At 45.3% G+C, this 21,138-nt stretch overlaps 2 protein-coding genes across 47 annotated transcripts in view; one reads left to right on the top strand and one right to left on the bottom strand.

Annotated features, from left to right (window-relative positions):
- Positions 1-6,065, top strand: part of FRMD4A (FERM domain containing 4A) — a 520,746-nt gene extending 514,681 nt beyond the window's left edge. For all 5 annotated transcript variants that reach the window (XM_055428694.2, XM_055428684.2, XM_055428674.2 and 2 more), the window contains exon 23: positions 5,927-6,065. In XM_055428694.2, the coding sequence (XP_055284669.1) occupies positions 5,927-6,029 (103 nt within the window). In that variant the 3' untranslated portion in view covers positions 6,030-6,065. The remainder of the gene's footprint in view (positions 1-5,926) is intronic.
- The window catches only part of PRPF18 (pre-mRNA processing factor 18), a 103,704-nt gene that overhangs the window by 4,008 nt on the left and 78,558 nt on the right, over positions 1-21,138 (bottom strand). For 13 of the 42 annotated variants that reach the window (XM_088844118.1, XM_088844117.1, XM_088844115.1 and 10 more), the window contains 4 exons: positions 10,407-19,135; positions 7,813-8,006; positions 7,252-7,355; positions 119-6,960 (listed from right to left, as the gene is read on the bottom strand). In XM_088844118.1, the coding sequence (XP_088700244.1) occupies positions 19,055-19,135 (81 nt within the window). In that variant the 3' untranslated portion in view covers positions 119-6,960; positions 7,252-7,355; positions 7,813-8,006; positions 10,407-19,054. The remainder of the gene's footprint in view (positions 1-118; positions 6,961-7,251; positions 7,356-7,812; positions 8,007-10,406; positions 19,136-21,138) is intronic. The other 29 variants (XM_088844105.1, XM_088844103.1, XM_088844094.1 and 26 more) reach the window with 29 other exon arrangements.

The following is a 21,138-nucleotide window of genomic DNA, read 5'->3' on the forward strand; positions in this document are numbered from 1 at the left end:
TTTTGATAGGTTCTGTTGGGTAATGTGAGGGTCAGAGTGTGGAGAATGAGGCAGAGGGAATGACCATCTGTTTTTCAAAGGCAGGGGACCGCAGATTCAGAAGGCCCAGGGACAGTACCTTGGTCACCTCCTCATTGGCTTTTAATGATGTCATGAGTCTTCTGTCCTGTCCTGAAGGCAGCCTGTACAGCCTAAGCAGGGACTCTGCAGAGTTCTTAGGCTGCCAGCCAGTGAAGTGAGTTCTCAGTCACTGTGCAGAAATGATGGGGGTGGCCCATATAGGGAGGATGTTTTGAAATCATTTCTTTGCTACAAAAGAGGCAGCTGCTTATCAACAGGAAAACACTTCTACTCAGCAAAAAACATACGGCTCATGACCAAAACTTATTTGTCTGTTTGTTTACTCATTGTTAACAATTATGTTTAATTAGAAAATTTCTCTAGCCATTAAACAGCTAGCCATTGTCTTATCTTTTTACGGACACATTTTGTAACCAAGATAACATGAACTTATTTGACTAGTAAACACAGGTAGAATCAAATTATGTCTGCATTATATCAATATTTAACACACCTACTTTGATCAAACCAACAAACGTAACATAGCTCTTGATTTATCCCAGATCATGTGAATTTGAAAAATATTTGGGTTAAGTTTCTGTATTTCTGAGTTTTAGAATACTTAATTTGATAATCATTTTTCTTTAAGCCAACTAGACGCATTTTTTACAAACTGATTATACAGTGCCAGTCAGAGGCAGAAACACATTACAAACCTACCATGTGTATACACAAACACACAGACAGATGCAGCGGTCGGGAAGCTTTGGTTTTAAAATTCTACCTATGAGACAGGTATAGTAAAGCAGAACTTACTAGTTTATAGAAGAACTGTTTTATCCAAATCCTGTTTCTGGACATTGGAGTAAGTTAAACTTACCTGCTCAAAATGGGAGTTTCAAGGACTTTTCTTTCTTAAATTCAGATCTTTTAAAATGTCTGCAAGCCTTCTGAAATGAGTGGAGTATGTTTGGGGATTGATAAAAAGAATAGGTAGCCTTTGATTTGCTTCTAAACCTGCGTTTCTATTTTTGTAAAGACTAGGTTTATAAGACAAGGACAGGTTGCAATGTGAATGACATCACAGGCTGTCCCATGCCTCCAACTATATCATCTTCTGTTTGCTTCTTTAGATCACAAAGAAGATTGACTATGGAATTCAAAAGATTCCTAGGCTCCAGATTTAGAGCTTTGTCTTTGGAATGTTTTTCTTTCCCTCTGGGTACACAGTTTCATTTTGACTTAGGAACTTTATCCCCAATAGGCTCTGAATATCAGCTTCCAGTTTGGCCAACTTCTGACCATAGAGCCACTTAAACAACCTTTTAAATATCTTGTCAGGAGGACAAACAGTAAATATTCCTGGCCATCCTGAAAGACCTCATTGACGCAAGAGGCATTCCCAAAGAGGGTGCCAAGGATACCATCCTCCCAGATCCAGAGCCACTCCCATAACCAAAAGGGAAGACTCAGTTCCCCCTGAGGGCTGGCACCCGTCAGGCAGGACCTCAGCTACAAACAGGTGCAATTTACATTTCTGTGGTAGTCGTCCAACCTGACAGTCACCAAGTTCTCAGGACACAAAACAAGACAGACAAGAGGGCAACAATGGCCCCTGAGAGAAAAGATCAATTGGTTTGTCTGGATTTGGAAAGGAAGGGATGTGAAAGTTTACCTTTCTCTCTCAGCTGGCCATGGTAGGCAGATTCAGGAGAACTGACTCTGGTCAGAATGCTCACCCTGGCTGTTGTCTGCCAGACTGACCAGGATCCCATCTGCAGGCTCTGGAACAAGTGGGGTTTAGACAGTGTAGCTTCACTAGCTACTGAGATTCAGCAAGGTTTTCCATTAATTTTATTGTTAGTTTCCCCTTGGCTGTGGAAGGGAGTAACTGGAAGCAGTTATAGGAGAATCCCATGAAGTCCCATCAACCCTGGGAGAGCCCAGAGAGGGGGTGGTCCTCCTTTGGGGATAGATTTAGGGGTGTCTGTACAAGCACTAACTTGACAGGCTTTTGTTACAGTCACGCAGTCTCTTCAAAGTGGAGAGACGATGCAGACAGAGGACAAGCAGAGTGAACCCAGGAGGACAGAGGGGAGCAGGAGGAGTTAAAGTTTTACTCTTACTTCAGGTACCTCTTGTGTCTTTAAGTTTTTTATTAGCCTTTTGCAGTGAGTTTCAGTGAAGCTATCTGGGAATTTTGAAGCCTTTTGCAAGCTTCATCATACCAACTTAGCTAGGCATCCCACTCCACTTGTTTGACGTGGACTTCCGAAGTGAACAATCTTGTGTAACAGGAACATTCCTCCTGGTGACCACTAGTTATTCTAGTTTATCTTCAGTAAGAGCAGTCCATGTGCAAACAGAGACACCACAATGTTTCTTAACATAAAACTGCTGGGGGTAGTTCCTAAGGTGGTGGTGGGGTGGAAGTCTTAAAACATTTATGTGACTGGGATCCATTTGTGGAGTTTTTCCTAAAGCAGAGAAAATCCTCGACAGCCTCAGGGGTAAACTGAGGGCCAGGACTCGGGTCTAACAATCTGTTTCTCACAGGATATTTCCTTTTCCTGGTGGACGGCCGGTGCCCTGTATGTCAGGACCCCCGACCAGGGCTTCCTCATTACACTCAATTAACTTGCAGGTGGCCAGTGACCTTCTGCCCCTTCTGGGCCGTGACCATGTTTTCCTACCTGGGAGCCTGGGCTCTGGAGATGGTTGTCTCTCATTGGGTGCTCAACCCATGCCCTCCAATTTTTAATTTTGCTCTCAGGAAAACTACATGTTTAAATGTAACCAAGTACACTCTAATTCAAAAACTAAAAAAGTACTCACCAGAAAGACAATCTGTCTTTGTCCAAATCCGGAATAAAGTTGGAGAGAACCCAAAACAGAGGAATCTGGGACTCTGAAGTCCTCTTGGGATCCCAAGGCTGTCACCGCTGTTAAAAAAAATTCAACTAAGTAAAAATCTTTTTGGCTTCTTCATTCATTCAAGTTGCAACCCAATTCCTTGTGGAATTAGAAACAGTCCTGTCTTACAAACCTAGTCTCTACAAGAACAGAAATGCAGCTCTAGAAGTCATTCAAAGCTCAACCAACCTTTTATTAATCCCTAAGCAATTCCTCTTCATCTCAAAAGGGGGGAGGTGCAGACATTGTAAAAGACCTGGATTTAGGAAAGAAAAGTCCTTCTTGGAGGAACTCCCATTCTTTTCCAGTGCCTTTGAGATGGGAATGTTCCACCTGGTCTCCTCTAGGAACTCTAACCCAGGCCAGCTCTTAGAAACTTCAGGGAGATGATTCTTACAGAAGGAAAAAAAGAGAAACAAGGGTATGGGGAGCTTAGGTGAATGAAAAACCTTAAGTGTTTTCTCCACAACTGAGCAGCTAACCTTAATTTATTCCACCTTCCAGAAACATGACTTGGACCCAACTGTTCTTTTATAAGGGCTTCCCAGGTAGAGCTAGTGGTAAGGAACCCACCTGCCAGCACAGGAGATGTAAGAGACATGGGTTCGATCCCTGGGTCAGGAAGATCCCCTGGAGGGGAGGGCACGGTAACCAACTTAGCATGTATGCATGTTCTTTTATAAATTAGAGGGTTTTGCATGATAGCACCTGCCTCGCGGCTGAGGGCAAACAAGGAGCTTGCTGGTTCTCTTTTCGAAAATCTCTGCCTTTCCTTCCTGCCCCTGGTGGTCACCTCCTCAGGAGGAAGTGGTCAGCCTTGTACTGAGAATGCCACTTGTCCATACTGTCACTTGCCCATCTCTGATCAGTGACTGGGGTTAGAGGACTCCATTGGTCCCCCTGGGCCACTTGGCTACCCTCAGTGAGGGTAGGGGGGACACCCTGGTGGAGAGCACCACCAGGTCAACACAGAGCGAGAGCACCCCCCAGTAAACAGCATATGTCCACGTGGGGTCCAACCACCTTCAGCCACGGAAAGTCTCTCAGTCCCTCAGGCACGATGGTAAGGTCAGTTGTGTCAGGAGAGTGTGCAGGGTGGGTGTGATGGAGTCAGCCACTTATCGCCTGAAGACAGTGATGATGGCCACGGCCAGTTCCAGAATTGAGGACCTTGGTGTCACTTTGCTTCTGAAGCACCTTTCAGCATATTAACCCCAGCATACATTTTAGGGGATCCAGGCACAGGACTCTCTTTAAAGGCCACTGTGTATGCTCTCAGAGGCCTTGGGTCTTGCCGCATTGATGGGTTTTTTAAAAAAGCCAGATGAGAAACCTTCACAAAATCCAGAATGCCTTCATCCCCTTGTTCCAAGAAAAATGAGAACAAATCAAACAGAAAAATGGTTATAATGGCTTCTTCTCAGTCATCAGCTGGGACACGATGTGCAAAACATGCTCTAAACCCACTGTTGTCTGCATTTCTTCCGGCCCCAGCACTGGGCATGGAAAGGCTCAGCAGCGGGCACGGGGAGAGATCCCCTCTGACGTTCGTGCTGTTTTCAGACAGGCGTTTCTACCCCCAGCAGCATGTGCTCTGGGAGGTCAAACTCAAACATCCAGCCTGAGCACTACCCAGACCTACTAACCGAGAGGCCCCGACCAGTGTCACTCACAGGAATGTTACTCAAAGCTGAAGGCTGAGGTTAGAGGCCTGCAGGTTTGGAATCAGCACAAGCGAACTCTCTGGTTACTAGAAGTAGAAGTTCAGCACGAAGGAAGAGCGCAAAAGGTGATCCAGGCCATCCTGCCTATGCTGCTTCCACACAAGGCGCAGAGGTCAGCCATCCCCATGTCAGGGCCTGCGGGCAGCAGGACAGGGAGAGGAAGGCAGGAGCCCTTTCCTCAGGGGGCATGGCTGCTTGTTTGAACCAGCCTCTGGGAGCCTCCTGGGCAAATTCAGGCCTATATTCACTAAGATGAGGTGTGATCTTCATCTTGCCCTGGAAGAGCTAGCTCAGGATGAGTGCAGAGGGACTGTTTTTCCCAGGAATGATGCCAAGTAATGATTCTGGGCTTTAACATAGCCCTGTGATGGCCTCTTGATATGTAAGAACTGCAGCTGACCCTTGAACACCACAGATGTGAACTGCACAGGTCCACTAATATTTTTTCCAATAAATGCACAGTCAGCCAGCCCTCCATATCTGCTGAAGAGGAACCGCAGCTATGACGGGCCCATTGTCCTTACATCAGGGACTCAAGCATCCTTGGACTTTTGGGATCCAGGGGGCTCCTGGACCCAATCCCCTCCAGATACCCACGGATGACCGTTCCTCCACCCAACCTGCATCGTGACACGTACCTGAAAATCTTCTTTAATGTCCTTTCTATACACTTTATATATATTTTCAATACTTTTTTGATCACACAATACATGTTATCAAGTAAACAGCATTTAAGACACCATTCAAAAATACCACCTCAGTTTCACTACAGGGAAACCTGCCACTTCAAATGTGCTTCCAGGACAGAATAAAAATCTAGTAAACTTAGTTATGCCTGGGGTCTGAGGGAGGACAAACCAAGCAACTATTCTGAGAAGAAAAGAATTCTAAGGAATCCAGCCCGAGGGGTTCCAGGCCTTGGCTGCACAGAGAGTCACCTGGGGGCTTTGAAAGCTCCTGACACACAAGCACACCCCAGACCAATTAAGCTAATGGGACCTGGACAGGAGTGTTTTGAAGGTTCCCAGGTGACTCCCACATGCACCTGAGCCTGAGGACTGCTGCACATTAGCTCCCTCTCCCTCCACAGATGGTCAAGGAGGTTTCCAGTCCCCGAGAGTCTGCTGTACACAGCACTGTCCCAGGCCCTGTGAACACGTCCTTCTGAATGCACGCTGCAAAGTGTCATTCCCCACTAACGGTCTCCTCTTCTCCTTGGGTCCCTGCAGGAGCTACGGTGACAGCTGCTTCCTGGACTCTTCCCTCTATCCAGAACTAGCTGATGTCCAGTGGTACGGGCAGGAAAAAGCCAAGCCCGGGACCCTTGTGTGAGCCCGCCGGCCTCCACCTGACCGCCTCACCGCCATTCTGAGATCACCTCACTGCCTCTCATTTGCCTTACCCAGACGCACTGTCTCCCTGCACCAGCTTCAGCCCTCAGCACTTTTTTTCTCCCGTCTCCGCAACCCCTCACCCTCAAAAAACCTGACTGAGGAGACATTCTGGAAGGTTCCGGTCCCACTGTGTGTCCCCTGGCTCTCTTGCCCAGAGAGCCAGGCACCAGTCCTCAATGGCATCTTTGGTGCCCCCCCACCCCTCCGTGACAGCCCCCAGGCCAGGAACCGGCGGGGAAGCTGGTTGGCATGGATTCCTGTGGACCAGTGGCACTGGAGAGACCAGGGAAGGGACTTAGTACAGGGTGATCCAGAAAGACTAGGGAAGCGGAGGCCCACCTGCCACCTGTAGGCCATCCAAGCATGTTGTAAAGAGGCTGCCTCAGGGGAATATTCAGCTGACGTATCTCCTAGGAGGAATGGCTGTTGGGGGAGGGGGAGAACGGAAACAGGAAGCTGAACACGTCAGAGATGCATCCGAGGATCACAATCAGTTCTATGCTGCCAAAGATTTAAAAAAATAAAAACACAAAAAAATTAAGAGGGCCCAAGAGGAAGACATTCCTTCTGCAGTGAAATCTCTCAAATCCTCAACTGCTACCACATCCCACACATGGAAGTCGACCATCTGTGACGTGTCCCCCTCTGTAACCCTTCCCTGAACATTCACCTCCCTCTCCACCGAGAGCCTGAAAACTCACCCAATGTGATGGGCAAGTCGGAGAGACCCCAGCTAGCATTGCTGACTTGGATCTCCATGAGCCTGGATGCGAAGGAGAACAGCCCCGTGGGGAGCAACAGAGCGTCCGCTCTGCCCCGGCCTGCATGGGGGTTCAGTCCAAGACACAGAGCTGCTTTCCTCTGGGGACCTGCAGGAAGCGTAAGGTGACGGTTGCCAAAAGTGGTTCTCTCTCATTAAAACAGCCAGTAAAAGTGTATCCTATTTTTTCGCACAAGGTGTTTCATTTGATTTTTTATGGGAAGCCAAGGGAAAAAAAGCACATTACAATCCATTAAAGTATCTACCTGTCATGGCCCATTTTCTGTTTGTTAGCACTTGTGTGACAAAGAGCTCAGATCCGACGTCTCTCAGCACCCGGTGACCAATGTGTCACTTCCAAGAACCCAACTATGCCCTTAGATAGGAAGATTGTACTCACGTGTCTACTAGCTGGCAGGCAGAGCAGGGTTGAAAAAACATATCAGCTCCCAGAGGGCCCGGATGCCTGTGACACCATCAGCTACCTTGATGTATCACATTGGTCTGCAGGTACCAAAAAAGGAAGAGAGAAAACAGGTGTGTGGGAGCTGCCCGTTTACATGTGTGTTGAGCTATGCTCAATATACAACTGGAAAGCCATCTGTTTCTTCAAAGGCCTCAAAATACTTTTCTAATACTAACAAGTGCACACTCTGAGTTGGCTTGTTTCAAATGGCACAAACACGGTCTCCACAGAGATGGGACGCTGTGCTTACCTGGCGCAAGTTGAGGGGAGGTGCGGGGGGGGGATTAATTTTTTTTCTCACTTATAATGACTCTTCCTATTGGAAAGGCAGTGGACAGCCAGATAGGAGCTGGGTTGGCTGTAGATTTGTGGGTAAGCAGAACTGAAGCTAGCTTTAGCGTAAAAAGAAAAGTCTTTTTTTTTTTTTTAATGATTATGCAATCCAAGAATAACAATAGACTCTACCAGACCAGGAGGGTAGGAATGGATACTTACCAGTGGTTAAAAATGCAACAGCCAAGGTGTTTCCCCCACTGCAGGGTGTTTCCCCCGCTGCACTGTGGGACTCCTCTGGGGCATGGAGCGAGCTGGGGCCAGTCAGGACGGTTCAGGGCCTAATTTCCTGGCTGCGTTGGTGATACCAGCTTGCGGAAGGGAGTAATATTCACAGAACACTCTGGGGGTAGACCCTGCAGGGTAAATAAAATTGATGATAATGTTATTAAAGGACTCTGGGGATTGACATGGGGGGAGCAGTGTTGCTCTTACTTAGACAGTCAAGAGTTAACAATCAAGAGTTAACAAACAGCAAGTTTTTCCCCTTCCCATTTGGAAACAAGTCTATGAGGCCAGATTCTTTCTCCCAAAAGAAGATGCCCAAATAATCAAACTGAACCCTGAGCCAGAGTTAAAAGTCAAAAGGGACCTAGAGGAGGTGACAAGCTTATATGGCTACAGGGCATACAACATGGACAGTAGTTTGAAATCAAGTTGGAAGTCAGCTCGACCAAGTTTTTTGCCCAGCTGGGTTATAAGGAATGACAGACAAAAATTCTCTCTCAACACGTGGGTTTGGGATTCAGGAGGCAGAAAGGAGTGGAGGTGGGGAAGGGGGGTGGAATTACAGTTCAGACAAACATCCTGATAGTCTGGTAGCAAAGATGGAGATTAAGTAAAACAGGTTTTACTGTTGAGCTGCATTCATGTTCCTACAAGATGTACATAAAGTGTTGGTCCTGTGAGACTGACATGATTAATGATCAGTGTGGTGGGAAGTGCTATAGTTATTGTACACAAGCACTGGCAAGCTCTTTGTATTTCCCTGTTTCTTTAAAGCAAACTAAGATGAAATACAAAACCCTGGTCTGATATAAAGTCCCTGTTGGATTCTTTGGATACGTGTAAGAAACTGCCTGTTTAGCCAGAAGGCTGGTGAAAACACCTACATCAGACTTTGTGAGACAGGTGGGCTTTTTAATTTTCTTATATGCAGGTGAGTGTTGAAACTGTTCAAATTCCATTTTGTTTTCATTCAGTATTAGTTTAGTTCTTCATAGAGCAAACCCCATCCAGGTGCTATCAGATGACCAGTTACTGCTTAATTAACTAGGTGTAAAGTTTTACATATACATTCACGTCAATAGTTTATTACAAGTTGTGTAAAACGGACTCTAGTTTAATAATGGGGAGGAAAGGATTAGGTTGCTCCTGAAACTGACTTGTAGAGCATGTAAGATGATTTTACTGGATTCTGTTCAACTGTAATCAATGACAAAGATGTATGTTGTAGACAAAGTTGCAGAATTAAAAAGAAATCTGCTTTTAATTTATTCTTTTTGTATTAAGAATTTGTATAGTACCTTTACATTTTGCAAAACAGTGTTGTCAACACTTATTAAAGCATTTTCAAAATGAAAAGATCTCAGCTGCCTCTTGGACATTCTGTTTGTGTCTAACTGATCAATGCCTATGCACACTCCAGGGAGCTGTAATTCAGTTGCCTGTGTCCTTATCGGGCTCCTTTTTTTGACAGGCCAACTGAGGAGACGGGCAGGCAGCTCAACCTCTTTCCTCCCACTGCTGTTTATCATACCACAGCTCAGACTCCATCCCCCACCCTCCAAATCCTATCACCAAAGCAACAGCCCGCTGGGCCCACAGGTACAAAGCCCTGCACTGAGGGACACAGCGGTAACGGGCTGACTTAGTGGAGCCTTTGCTGCCATCACACCCTGGCCCCCTAACCCACACTGCACCTCCTCACTAGCACGGAACTAGAAATCTCACAGGCAAAAGCACCCCAGGACGGAGAGCCTGGCTGAAGCATCTGCTGCCAGTGTGGGCTAACACTCCCAGGAAACAAGCCCCTGAGAACGGGCTCAAAGCACGTCTGGAAGCGAGCCCATTAAGACAGCATCTTACACAGAAGCCTGTCTGTCCTTGGCAAAGCTACCAGGGCCTCCTATCAAAAGATAATCAATACTGATTTCAAACAAATAGGATCTTCTGTTAATAAGTCTTTTACATCTAAACTTGTCGCTGCTCAGGAAATAAATAAGGTCTACTGTCTCCTATTAAGCTCTATCATCAAGCAACCAACCCATAGGAAGCCCGGTAGATAGGAGAAAAGCAAGTGTGTCAGTGGGATCCCTCAGGGATCTCTCGTTCAAGAGGCTGCCTGGTGAGATAGCAGACCCAAGCTGACCGGACAGAGGCACAACCTCTCTGCCTTGCACAGAGTCCCACTCCCAGCACAGTCAGTATCTATCCAGGTAAGAGCTGAAGGGCCTGTACTGCAATTTAGGAGGATGAACCTGCAGTTCAACAGGCTAGCTGATAAGGTTCATACATGTGCAGTTGCACCAAAATTTATTTTTTCATCAGAAACCCGCTTTACTCTCCATAAATCTTTATCCCCATAAACAAGTAGTTTCCTTTTTTCACCCATTCATCCTATTTTCCATCAAACCCTTTCTAGTAATGCTTCCCTTCCTCCCACTCTACCAAAACCCCCTTATCAAGGTCAAGGATGACTTCCCACATGGCCAAATGCAAGGGTTAATTCTCCGTTCACATGTTAGGTGACTTACCAGCAGCACTGGGCATGGCTGATCCCTCTTGCTTCCTTCATGGAAAGACTCTTGTCACTTGAATCCAGGACAGGACATCCTCTGGTTTTTCCTCCTTATCACAGTCGGGGCTTCTGCCCAGCTCCTTGATGGCTTTTACTCCATCTCCCCGAGGTCTACATGCTGGAGTGTCCCAGAGCTCAGTTCAAGCTTCAGCGTGCAGTCACTTCCTGTAGCTCTCCTCATGTCCATGGTTTAAAATGTCATCTGTGTGCTAAGGACATCTGTACTTCTCCCTGGACCTCCTCTCTGAAACTTGTATATCCTGCAGCCCACTCAACAGCTCCACGTGGATGTCTAATGTGCTAACACGTCTGGAAGTGAATTTCTGAGCTGCCCTCCAAATCTGCTGCATCAGTGACCTCGCCCAGCTGAGTTAGAGGCACCTCCAATCTCCCAGGACTCAGGCCCAAATCCTTGGACTCACCCATGATGACCTCCTGTCCTTGTCGCATCTGCAGCCAACCAAATGGATGTGAAATCCCTGCCCTTGTTCTCTTGGAGGTGGAGGGAGAGAGGTAATAAATTATATAACACATTAGAAGGTTGGAAGAAAGCAAGGTTGGTCAGTGGAAGATTCAGATTCAGCCTATGACAGGTGGGGATACACCTTTCCTTCAAGTAAGATAAGAAGAGTTGGTGAGTGTGGAGGCAGCAGCTGACCTTAGGCCTGCGTCCATGTTCCACCTGCTGTGAGGAAAACTAGGTGAGGCCACCTTCCAGATGACAAGGGAAGGACGGAGGATCAGGATGCAGCAGTTCCAGGGAGAACAGCCCCGAGAGGAGAGGAGGTGGGGTGCAAGCTCCAGGCCTCTCTCGGTGCCCGAGGACACTCGACACGGGGTGGGAATCCCCTCCAGCAGCATGCAGGGGGCGGGCGGCCGATGGAGTGAGCCTGGCCCGGGTTGTATGGGCAGTGTGACCGGCGGACAACAGGAAGAGAGAAGACGGTCCCGGTGAGGAGTTGGAGTGGTATGGATGGACTCCAGATGGATTACGGAGAAGAGCAAAGCCAGGAAGATGCCGAGGAAGTAGAAGGAAGCAGAGGAACTATCGGAGGGAAGGTGTTGAAGAGACTGAGGCAGAGCAGAGAGGGAACTAAAGGGAGAGGGCACGAGGACAGGACTTCACGGCCAGACAGGAGGTAAAACACCAGTCTCCCCGGCATCTTGGTTCTCCACGCTTGGGGTGAACCCCACGATCTGGGAGCAAAGTCCACGTGTGCTGGAGGGAAGCCAACCTGAGCTGACGGCTGTGGGAAGGGGACCCGTCACACTTCCCCTCAAGCAGGAACCAGAAGTCTGGCTGCCTGTTCAATCCGGAGGCCGAGCATGTCAGTTATTTTAACAGAAAGAGTGTAACAGAAAGGACTGTTAACCAGAAAGTGAAGAGGTGACAGGAAAGGGGGGACCCGGAGGTATTGCAGAGGTGAGAACCACAGGAAAAGCCGCTGGTCTCAGGGCTGGAAACAAAGACAAGGGACTCTGAAGAAAGACTCAGAGGTTTGAGGAGCTGGGAATCAAACTTTTGAGGCCTGGATGCTGCTCAGGTGGCTCGGGCGCCTCAGGAACTTGGCGGGACCCCACAGAGCTAGGATTCAAATGTCTGGAGAGGAGCACTTGCTGATGGTGCTGCGGTGGTTCTACAAAAGTGTGGAGAACCTGTGAGCAGGGACCACCTCCTCTAGGAATGCAGGCCCGCGGCTGGGCCACCACCACTGGGTTCAGGTGGTGAACACGGAGGAACAGGGCCTCCCTCCCTCCTCGGGGCTCCTGTCTCCCACGTGGCCCATGATCGGTAGAACCTAACACAAAGCCAGTCACAGAGGAGAAACACGGTCTACAGAGCCTCATCCCAAAGCAGGGTGTGGCCGGTGCAGGGAAGAGGCTGTCAGTCAAAAAGCAATTTTCTATAAAGGACAAAAACCATACATACCTTTTTGGCTCAAGTTTGTGTAATGTTAGTTACTGCCCTAGAAGGAACGGTCGTAGTTAACAAATCAAAGCATACCAAGACACTTCTCCCCAAATGACAGAATCACAAGTATACATTTTCTCAGATATCTTTCACACCCACAGAGGTATCCGGAGTTTATGCCTCTCGAAGTCACTCGTAAGCCTAGTGGAGATTTGGGAGTAACTCAGAGAGGAACAAGAGCTCGATGCCTCTGTCCTACAAAGTGACACAAATCTCTACCACAGGTTGACCTCTGTCTGCTCTACAACCTGGCTGTCTATGGGCTGCCACTAATACTCACTGGATCTGGGTTTCCCTGCAGCTCAACCAACCTGGTGCCAATATCCAGAGAGCTCATGCAGGTGAGTGCTGATACACTTAACATTTAAGAATGTGGCAGAAATGAAAACCAAGTCTTAATGAAATGGCAATCTAATACAACTACAAAGTTTAACAATAATATAAAAACACATTATTTCTCTCAAATCCCATACGCAGGCACTGCACTATGCAAAGATTATAGTATTTAGGATTCACATGATTTTTTATAAAATCTATCTGGCAAAGATAGCTGACAAAGGTTATGTCAATATCTGAGCTAGTGATAAGATTATTTCCCCTATGCAGGGAAATGGAGAAGGGAATGGCAACCCACTGCAGTATTCTTGCCTGGTGAATCCCATGGACAGAGGAGCCTGGAGGGCTACAGTCCATGGGGTCACACAGAGTCGGACATGACTGAGCGACTAACACTATGCATAGAAAAGCTAACATAAAGTCAAGGTACAGAGCAGAAGTATTTATAACGTATACTGAACACAGGGCTCTGCCAGAATATATAAGGAACTATGTTAAGTCAGTAAGAAAAAGGCCAGGAATTCAGTAGATAAAAGTGGACAAAATTAAAATCTTGAACAGAAACTTCACAAAGGTTAAAATCCAAATGGCCACGAAGTACATATGAAAAATGCTCCACTTAATTTTCCTCAGCAAAACGCAAACTGAAACCACAACATGGTACCATGTTAACCCGTCAGAAGAGCTGAAGTGGGGATGACCGAGGACATTCCAAAAGGGCCTAGACCCCTCAATGCCCGCACGTGGCACTGTGGACTGGCACAAGCCCTTCGGAAAACTCTTTGGCACTACCTTCTGGGTACACACATACCCAAACATTTCTCAACTTCATACAGACCCTAAAGAAATTTATAATTCACCAAAAAATACATGTACAGCATTCATACCCAAAGTGGAGACAACTCAAATGTCTATCAAATGTAGAATGGGATAGAGAAATGAGAATCAAAGAAATCACAACGAGGGACTTCCCTGGTGGTCCAGTGGCTAAGAAGCCGCAGGGGGCCCGGGTTCAAAACCCTGTCAGGGAACTAGATCCTACCTGCTGCAACCAAGATCAAAGATCCTGCCTGCCACAGCTAAGACCTGGTGCCGTCAAACAAACAACAACAAGCAAACTAACTCACACGGGGAATGACTGCTAATGGGTCCCGGGTTTCTTTCGGAGTGATGACAATGTTCTACATTTACATGTGCTGCACCCTGCACAATTCTGAATATTCTAAAGACTACTGTACCCTTTGATTGGGTGAATCTTACAGTACATGCATCCAATCAAGAAAGATGTTTTTTTTAATGATGACAGCAGAAATCAAGGCCATGGCTCTGTCCTGACGAGGCATGAAGAGATTTCTGGGGCACTAATAACATTATCTTTCCTGACTTGGATGATAGTTACTTTGAGACAGTTTCACTCCGAAAAAGTTGTATTATATGGTATCTTTCTGATGTGTCCACTTTGCTGTATATGTTACAACTGAATAAAACTTTACAATGAAGGAAATGTAATCTAGCTGCGAGTCTTGGGAAATAATCTTCAAAGGGCTAAACAAACCCTCAACAGGTAACTGATTAATACTAGACTCCTGCTATCTCTCTCTGCCTCAACCCTAACTCATAGTTTAAACAATCTCATATTTTACAATATCTTTGTTTATTCTTGCTTTACACAATGTATAGCCAGGCCAAGGTAGTCACCTATTCTTACCTTCAATTTTCTTACATGAGGCCTGTCCTGGAGGTTCTCCTAAGAATTACTGCTTCAAAAATATTAACAACTGAAGTACTCAAGGTTTTATAATATGCCAAATTCCACATAAACCTTGAGAGCTAAGTGTTCTCTATTAAAAAATAAATAAAAAGAAGAAATAAAGAGTTCTTTTGCCCTAAATTCATTCACCAGGTCACTTCCTTCTGTAACTCTGATAATTCTTTTTAATCTGTGGTTTTCAAACTGCCGGTCACAACACATTAACGAGTTGTAAGCCACTTTAGAGTCACGCCAGCATATTTTTAAAAGAAACACAACAGAAAGAAAAACTAAGAACGCACCGCTCATGGCATGGTCAGGGAATACACACAGGTGATACTGGGTCCCACCTATTTGTCATGGCCTATTGCTGAGCTATGGTCAAAGCATCTCAAAGCCACAACTTTAATCCTCCCGCTGTATGAGACGGCAAAACCGAAATCAGGCTCAAAGCACAATGCTAATGGTTCGTGATGTCTCCTAAGTCTCAAGGGAAGAGCAAGTTGGAGAGTAAAGGCAATTTGGTTTTAGCAAGCTGTCAACCCTGGGAGTTGAGGGCAAGCAGAGCCAGGTGTGCAGATGACTCCTGAGTGTCATGGCAGGAAGCTTGCTGAATGCCTTGGTGATCACCAGTGACACTCAAAAAGCAGCTCAAACCTTCTTAGCTGCCCTCCGTGGTCAAAGTATGTGTTCATCTTGAATGCTGGGAGAAAGCTGACAATGATTTCAAAGTGGGTGCTTACGGACAGAGAGGAGAGACTAAACAAAAGGAAGTGGCCTAGTTAAACAAGAGTAACCATTACCATCAACACAGGATTAGTCTGGGCAAGTTTATAAGAGTTTGTGGAAAAAGGAGTAAATAATCAGTGCTTTCAAAATAAACTGTTTTGGTAAATGTAAAAATATATACACACACATACTCTGTGTGTGTGTGTGTATGTATATATTTTAAATGACTATGTGTCCAAAATTCTGAAAGGGGTCAGTTCACACCACAGCGACAACTGCCAACCACACTGCATTCCCTTGAGTTAGTCTACACCACCAGAACTTATTTTTAAATTTCAAAAGATTTTAAGGTTACTGTTAACCAGGACGAACTAGTACATAGTCAGAATTCAGCCCATCCAACTGCCGAGTCTGATGAAAACCAGTTGCCCTAACACTGTTCCCACAGCGACCCTCTGGGGACTGGCTCCTCACACTCTCGACAGCTGGAAACTCTTACACAAACCTGCCGTGAGAAAGTGCTTTCAGTTCAAGCCTCCCAGTACGACTCCATACCGTAAATTTCTAGGGGATAAAGTTGAGGCACTTCATGGGTGAGGACAGGGAGGAAGGAGGCATGATCCACAAGGTTACGCTCTTGCAGATATTCAGACAAAGGGAACGCCACATCTCAACCGAAGCTCCCCTTTCACCGAATCTGCCCCATTTAGCTCTAGGTCTAGAAGTAATAAAGAGGTTACTATAGGGCTGAAAAGGAGCCAGTGACAGGATCCACAAGTTCAAATCTACTAAAGTCTTTCAAATAATTGGATTTCTACAGAATTTGTTGTTGTTGTTTAGTTGCTAAGTTGTGTCCAACTCTTCTGCAATCCCGTGGATTACAGCCTGCCAGGCTCCTCTGTCCATGGGATTTTTCAGGCAAGAATGCTGGAGTGTGTTGCCATTTCCTTCTCCAGGGGATCCTCCTGACCCAAGAATAGAACCCGAGTCTCCTGCATTGCAGGCGAATTCTTTACTGCTAAGCCACTACCATATTTACTGTGGTCAAATCCAAGGACAATCTAAAGTGCTAAAGGGGGCCAGGAGATCATCAGAAGGAAAAACTTAACATTCAGAAGTTGTACTGCTAATCAACCCTATTTTCTATTCCTCCAAATTCTTTTCAGAGACACAGTGCATCCTAAATGCTCATACTAGCGACAGCTACCTTCCCAGCTCTGGTCTCTTGGGACCTTCCCCGTCTTCCTACAAGATCCGGGCTGCCCCCCTCTCCTCTCTATGTGTCAATTGTTTTTGGCCTCAGTTTTCTTTTCCTAGTTTTTCCCCAAGGGCTGAAATCATAGCCATGACCTCCAGACTGCCACAGCCCTGTACTGCAATGTTGAAAAATACTGCTCTTTTTGCAGTTGGCAAGAACACTCCTAAGAAACACAGGATTTACTTTTGAGGGAAAACCAGTGTTTTATTAGATTTGAATCCAGAAAGACACAACTCCTTTAGAAAGGAGTCTGGGGAGGTGGGGAAGAAGAGAAGAATATACTTATTTCAGGAGTGTGACTGATTTCGAAAGATAGGCCTTTCTTGTTTTAGAAAACAGCTAAAAATTAGAAACATGTAGCATCTGTTGCACTATAATTTTCATGATTTGGAGAATGAGAGAGGTCATTTTTTACTAAACCCCCATGACAGGTACAGTCATCTGAAGACTTTTAGCTTCTGGGAAATAGAAAACTTCTCTACAAGGAATCTACACCTTTCAACCTGCCTCCCTCTACCCAAGCCCCAAAATGACTAACATTCACAGTACCACAGAATACCTTACACATTTTTTTCCCTCAAACCATCTACCCATGGTGATCAGTTCTAGAAGGTACTGGTGTCACATGATGCAGTTTCTTCTCTGGGTGGAATATTAACTCACAGCAAATGGGAAGACAACACAAAATGAGCTGACTACCATGGTGTGGCCTGCCTATGAATTTTAAAAAAAGTGATCTGTGAAGTATTCATTCAACAATATTTATAAACAAGTTCTACACAAGACTATACCTGAAGTCTACATCGTTCTCACATCTTATGAAAGTCTGTCTCTTACTGCACTACTAAGCTTCATTCAGTTCTAATTAACTTAATAAGAAATGCTTTTCTAAAGTGGGGTAAAGGGCAAAGAACACTTATTCAATTCAGGACAGCAGGCCTCAGCCATCATCGAGCAAATAACCAGCGGACACAATTAGCCCAGCGTAGCCACAGACCCCACAAGTGGCCAAAACTGGCTTTCAAGGCTTTCCAAGAGGGGCCAGAATAAGTAATTGAATCCACCTGCACTTACTTAGCTGACTCCAGGCCCCACATTCTGGATTCTTCTAAACTCAGAAATGGCTGACAGTGTGAGCAGCTACAGAGCGTGGATTACAGTAAGTGCTTAATAAATACTTCCACTAACTAGTCCTGCTGACACTGCCACCAGCAGCATGGCTGTCATCATGAGGTGAGCACAAACCGTCCTAACGATGGTTCGGGAAAGCTACTTTGTCTTCACTCTACCGACTACAACAAGGACACAATTGTTAAGTACTGAGTTATTTGCCAGGTAGCGTGTATACATTTTATTTTACTTAAAACAAAACAGTGATGCTATGAGGCATGGACGATGACTACCACCATCTGAGAAAAGGAACCTGAAGTTTAGAGAGATGACGTGCCCTGCTCGTGGGTGTACAGACATACACATGCCTATGTTGCTGAAATCTGAGGCGAGGCAGTTCTGATGTCAGAGCCCCACTCCCACCAGGAGCCGCCAGCACCACTCCACCTGGTCAAGTACCATTCTATTTGCCCACCTGCCTCTATCCACTGAGTCCTCTCGACTTCTAAAGCGCAAGGATTCATCACAGTTATCTGGGTGTGACACTGTGCAAGAGTCAAAAGAAGTCCTCGCTTGAGTGAAATCAGACCAAGCCCTACAGCTTGGGCAGTGACAAGAGTCCAGCACCCTTCTCTTTGGCCGGCGGGACGGAGCGGAGCCAGCCACCTACCACGGTCTCAGGAGGATGACATTAGCAGGCAGTCCTATTCTAGAAGAGCCAGAAGCAGCCCTGACAATCCACTTCCTCACCTTGAAACCTTGATGCCTGGGGTTACTGAATTTGAACTTCTGTTCCTTTAACACACCATCTTTGTTTTCCAAACTTCTACTTCCTGTTAATTCTGTTCTGAGAGATGACCAATACCATAATGTATATCTTTAAAGGATAAAAGCTTTAAAATGCAAGATAGACACTTAATAGTAAAAACATTTACATTCAAATATATTGCAAGGTGGCAAAAGTCAAGCAACATTTAAGGACGATCAAGGTTCATTAAATGGTTCCGTATTTTTGTTGAAGAATATAAAAATATTTCTCTATAAACACAACATAAAAGGCAATGTGAAAATCACCATATTTTACAGAAATCATTAAGCCCATCCTCAAATGTTCCTCTTAAATCCTCTCATTGCAACTTTTAGGTCTAGAGGGGAAAAGTTATTTTAAACCATGTTCTGTGACTGTTTTAAATTTACACATTTAAATCATTGGGGAAAGTCTTTAGTACTGAGTTTTTTGACTACTTAAAAGTAAGACACAAAAATCACTCTGCAGTCAGATGTGACATGACAGTCAACACAGGTTCTTAAAACCAAGAGCTGCATTAGGTAGAACTCAGAGACCACAAACTCCGTTTTCCTTCTTCCCTCACTGCAATTGGTGGCAATTCCAGAAGTCTGTGCCAGGCTTCTTTAAGCTTTTCTTGATATTTACCCACCGCACACATATCATAACGCATTGTACTCCACACATTTTGATGGATCTGTAGGAAAGTGCTTCTGGCAAATGGTCATTAACCTCTTCAGTCCCTAAGAAAATTAAAAAAAAAAAAAAATAGTGGTTGGCTATGATATGATTAAACATTTCTAAATTTTTATTTAATTGTTTATTCCTGGCTGCCCCAGGTCTTCACAGCTGTGCACAGGCCTTCTCTAGTTGTGGCGAGTGGGGGCTATTCTCCAGTTGCAGTGCACAGGCTTCTTGTTGCGGTGGCTTCTCTTGTGGAGCACAGGCTCTACGGTGTGCAAGCTTCAGTAGTTGTGGCTCCCCGGCTCTGGAACACAGGCTCAACAGTTGTGGCACACAGGCTTAAGTTGCTCCGAGGCATGTGGAATCTTCCTGACCCAGGGATTGAACATATGTCTCCTCCATTGGCAGGCAGATTCTTTACCACTGAGCCATCAGGGAAGCCCTCAAACAACTCTTAAGCTAAGTGAAATCACCAAAAACAGAACAAGACAACAAGAAAAAAAGCCTGCCAATCTCTGCAGTCCCACAGGAAGCAGATAACACAAATATAAATTACTTCCATGTAGTGAGTTATAATCTGAAAGATTAAACATCAGAGAAACAAGATTTTTCAAACATCTTACTTAAAGTCCTTTGTGGGTTCAAAGACTGTCCATACTATGGTGTCTAAGGACTGGTAATGTGGAGGGAGGCTATCTTTCAGCTCATTTCCAAGAAGGAAGACATGCTGGCAAAGACAGACCAGGAATTTGCTTTGTTCCTAGCTTTTTATTCTTGTATCCTGTATCTGATAGGGTATGTGCTTCAGGATAAAGACCGTTCTGGCTTTAGACCAGCTTTTCCTACTGTGAATTCTAATCATGTGGATGCAGAATTGGATCCATGAAATCCATGAAAATGTCTGCGATATCGTTAATCTGGGATCCTAAGTTTTCTTGAAGGAACAGGTGAGAAGAGAGGCAAAGCCAGGAAAGGGAACACTCCGATGAAATACTAAATAGCTTCAGTCCACAGCAAAACACAACAAGAATTATTATGAACCAATAAAGGCAAACTATGGTAAGACAAGTGGGGGACATTTTCCTTACACCGCAGGATTAGAATTTTAGGTGTTTGTGCCTTTATAGAAGATAACTGTGATGCTTAGATACACTCACTAAACCGATTCTCTGATTTAAAAATAAATATTAAAAGAGTCTCTATCATAAAGTTACCATGGAATGTTATAATAAACATTTGCAATAAGGACTGCTAGCACCCAGCACAGATTTTCAAAGGGGCATAATCTCATGATAGCCTATGAATATTTTCCAGATGCAAACAAATCTCAATTAGATCTCTCACGATTTTAGTTTCAAGTTGCTTGAGGATGCTTAAACCAGTAAGATAAGGAGCTGCTTAGCTTAGCTTACTGCAAATAGCTTAAAATCAGTAGTATTCTTACATATAGTTTTTACTTATATAAAAATAATACATTTATTCAATAAATCCTCATTCAGGACCTACTATATGCCAACCAATGTTCTAGACTGTGGGAATACAGCAGAGAATAAGAGAAAAATCCCCATTCTCACTGAGAAATGTATTCTAATAAAGGAAAAGGGGTAAGACAGACAAGAAACAAAATGACTATGTAAATGTCTAATGTGCTGAATGACGGTAAGTACTATGGAGAAGATCAGGCAGGCAAGAGGTGTGCCTGGTGTGAGAAGTGACCAGAGGGCTCTGGCTTTCCCTGAACCCAAGAGCCACTGAAGCGCCCTGAGCAAGAGAGCATCACAGTCTGGTTTGTATTTTAAATGCATCCCTCTGGGTGCCATACAGATACTGAACAAAAGAGGGGCAAGGAAAGGAGCTCAGGGTAGAGACACTGCAGCCATCCAGAGAAGAGGTTGGTGGCTGGAACCAGGTGGGGGCAGTGGAGGTGGCGAAGGGATCAGGTTCCAGATGTAATTTGAATATGGAACCATCACGGTTTGCTGATGTGGGTTGAGAAAGAGAAAAGCCAAGGATAATGCCATGTTTTGTGTGCATGTTATTATATATACATATTTTTTAATCA

The sequence above is a fragment of the Moschus berezovskii genome, chromosome 15, assembly GCF_049115385.1.
Source record: "Moschus berezovskii isolate FMDL1 chromosome 15, NW_MosBer_1.0, whole genome shotgun sequence".
In the NCBI taxonomy this organism is placed as follows: Eukaryota; Metazoa; Chordata; class Mammalia; order Artiodactyla; family Moschidae; genus Moschus; species Moschus berezovskii.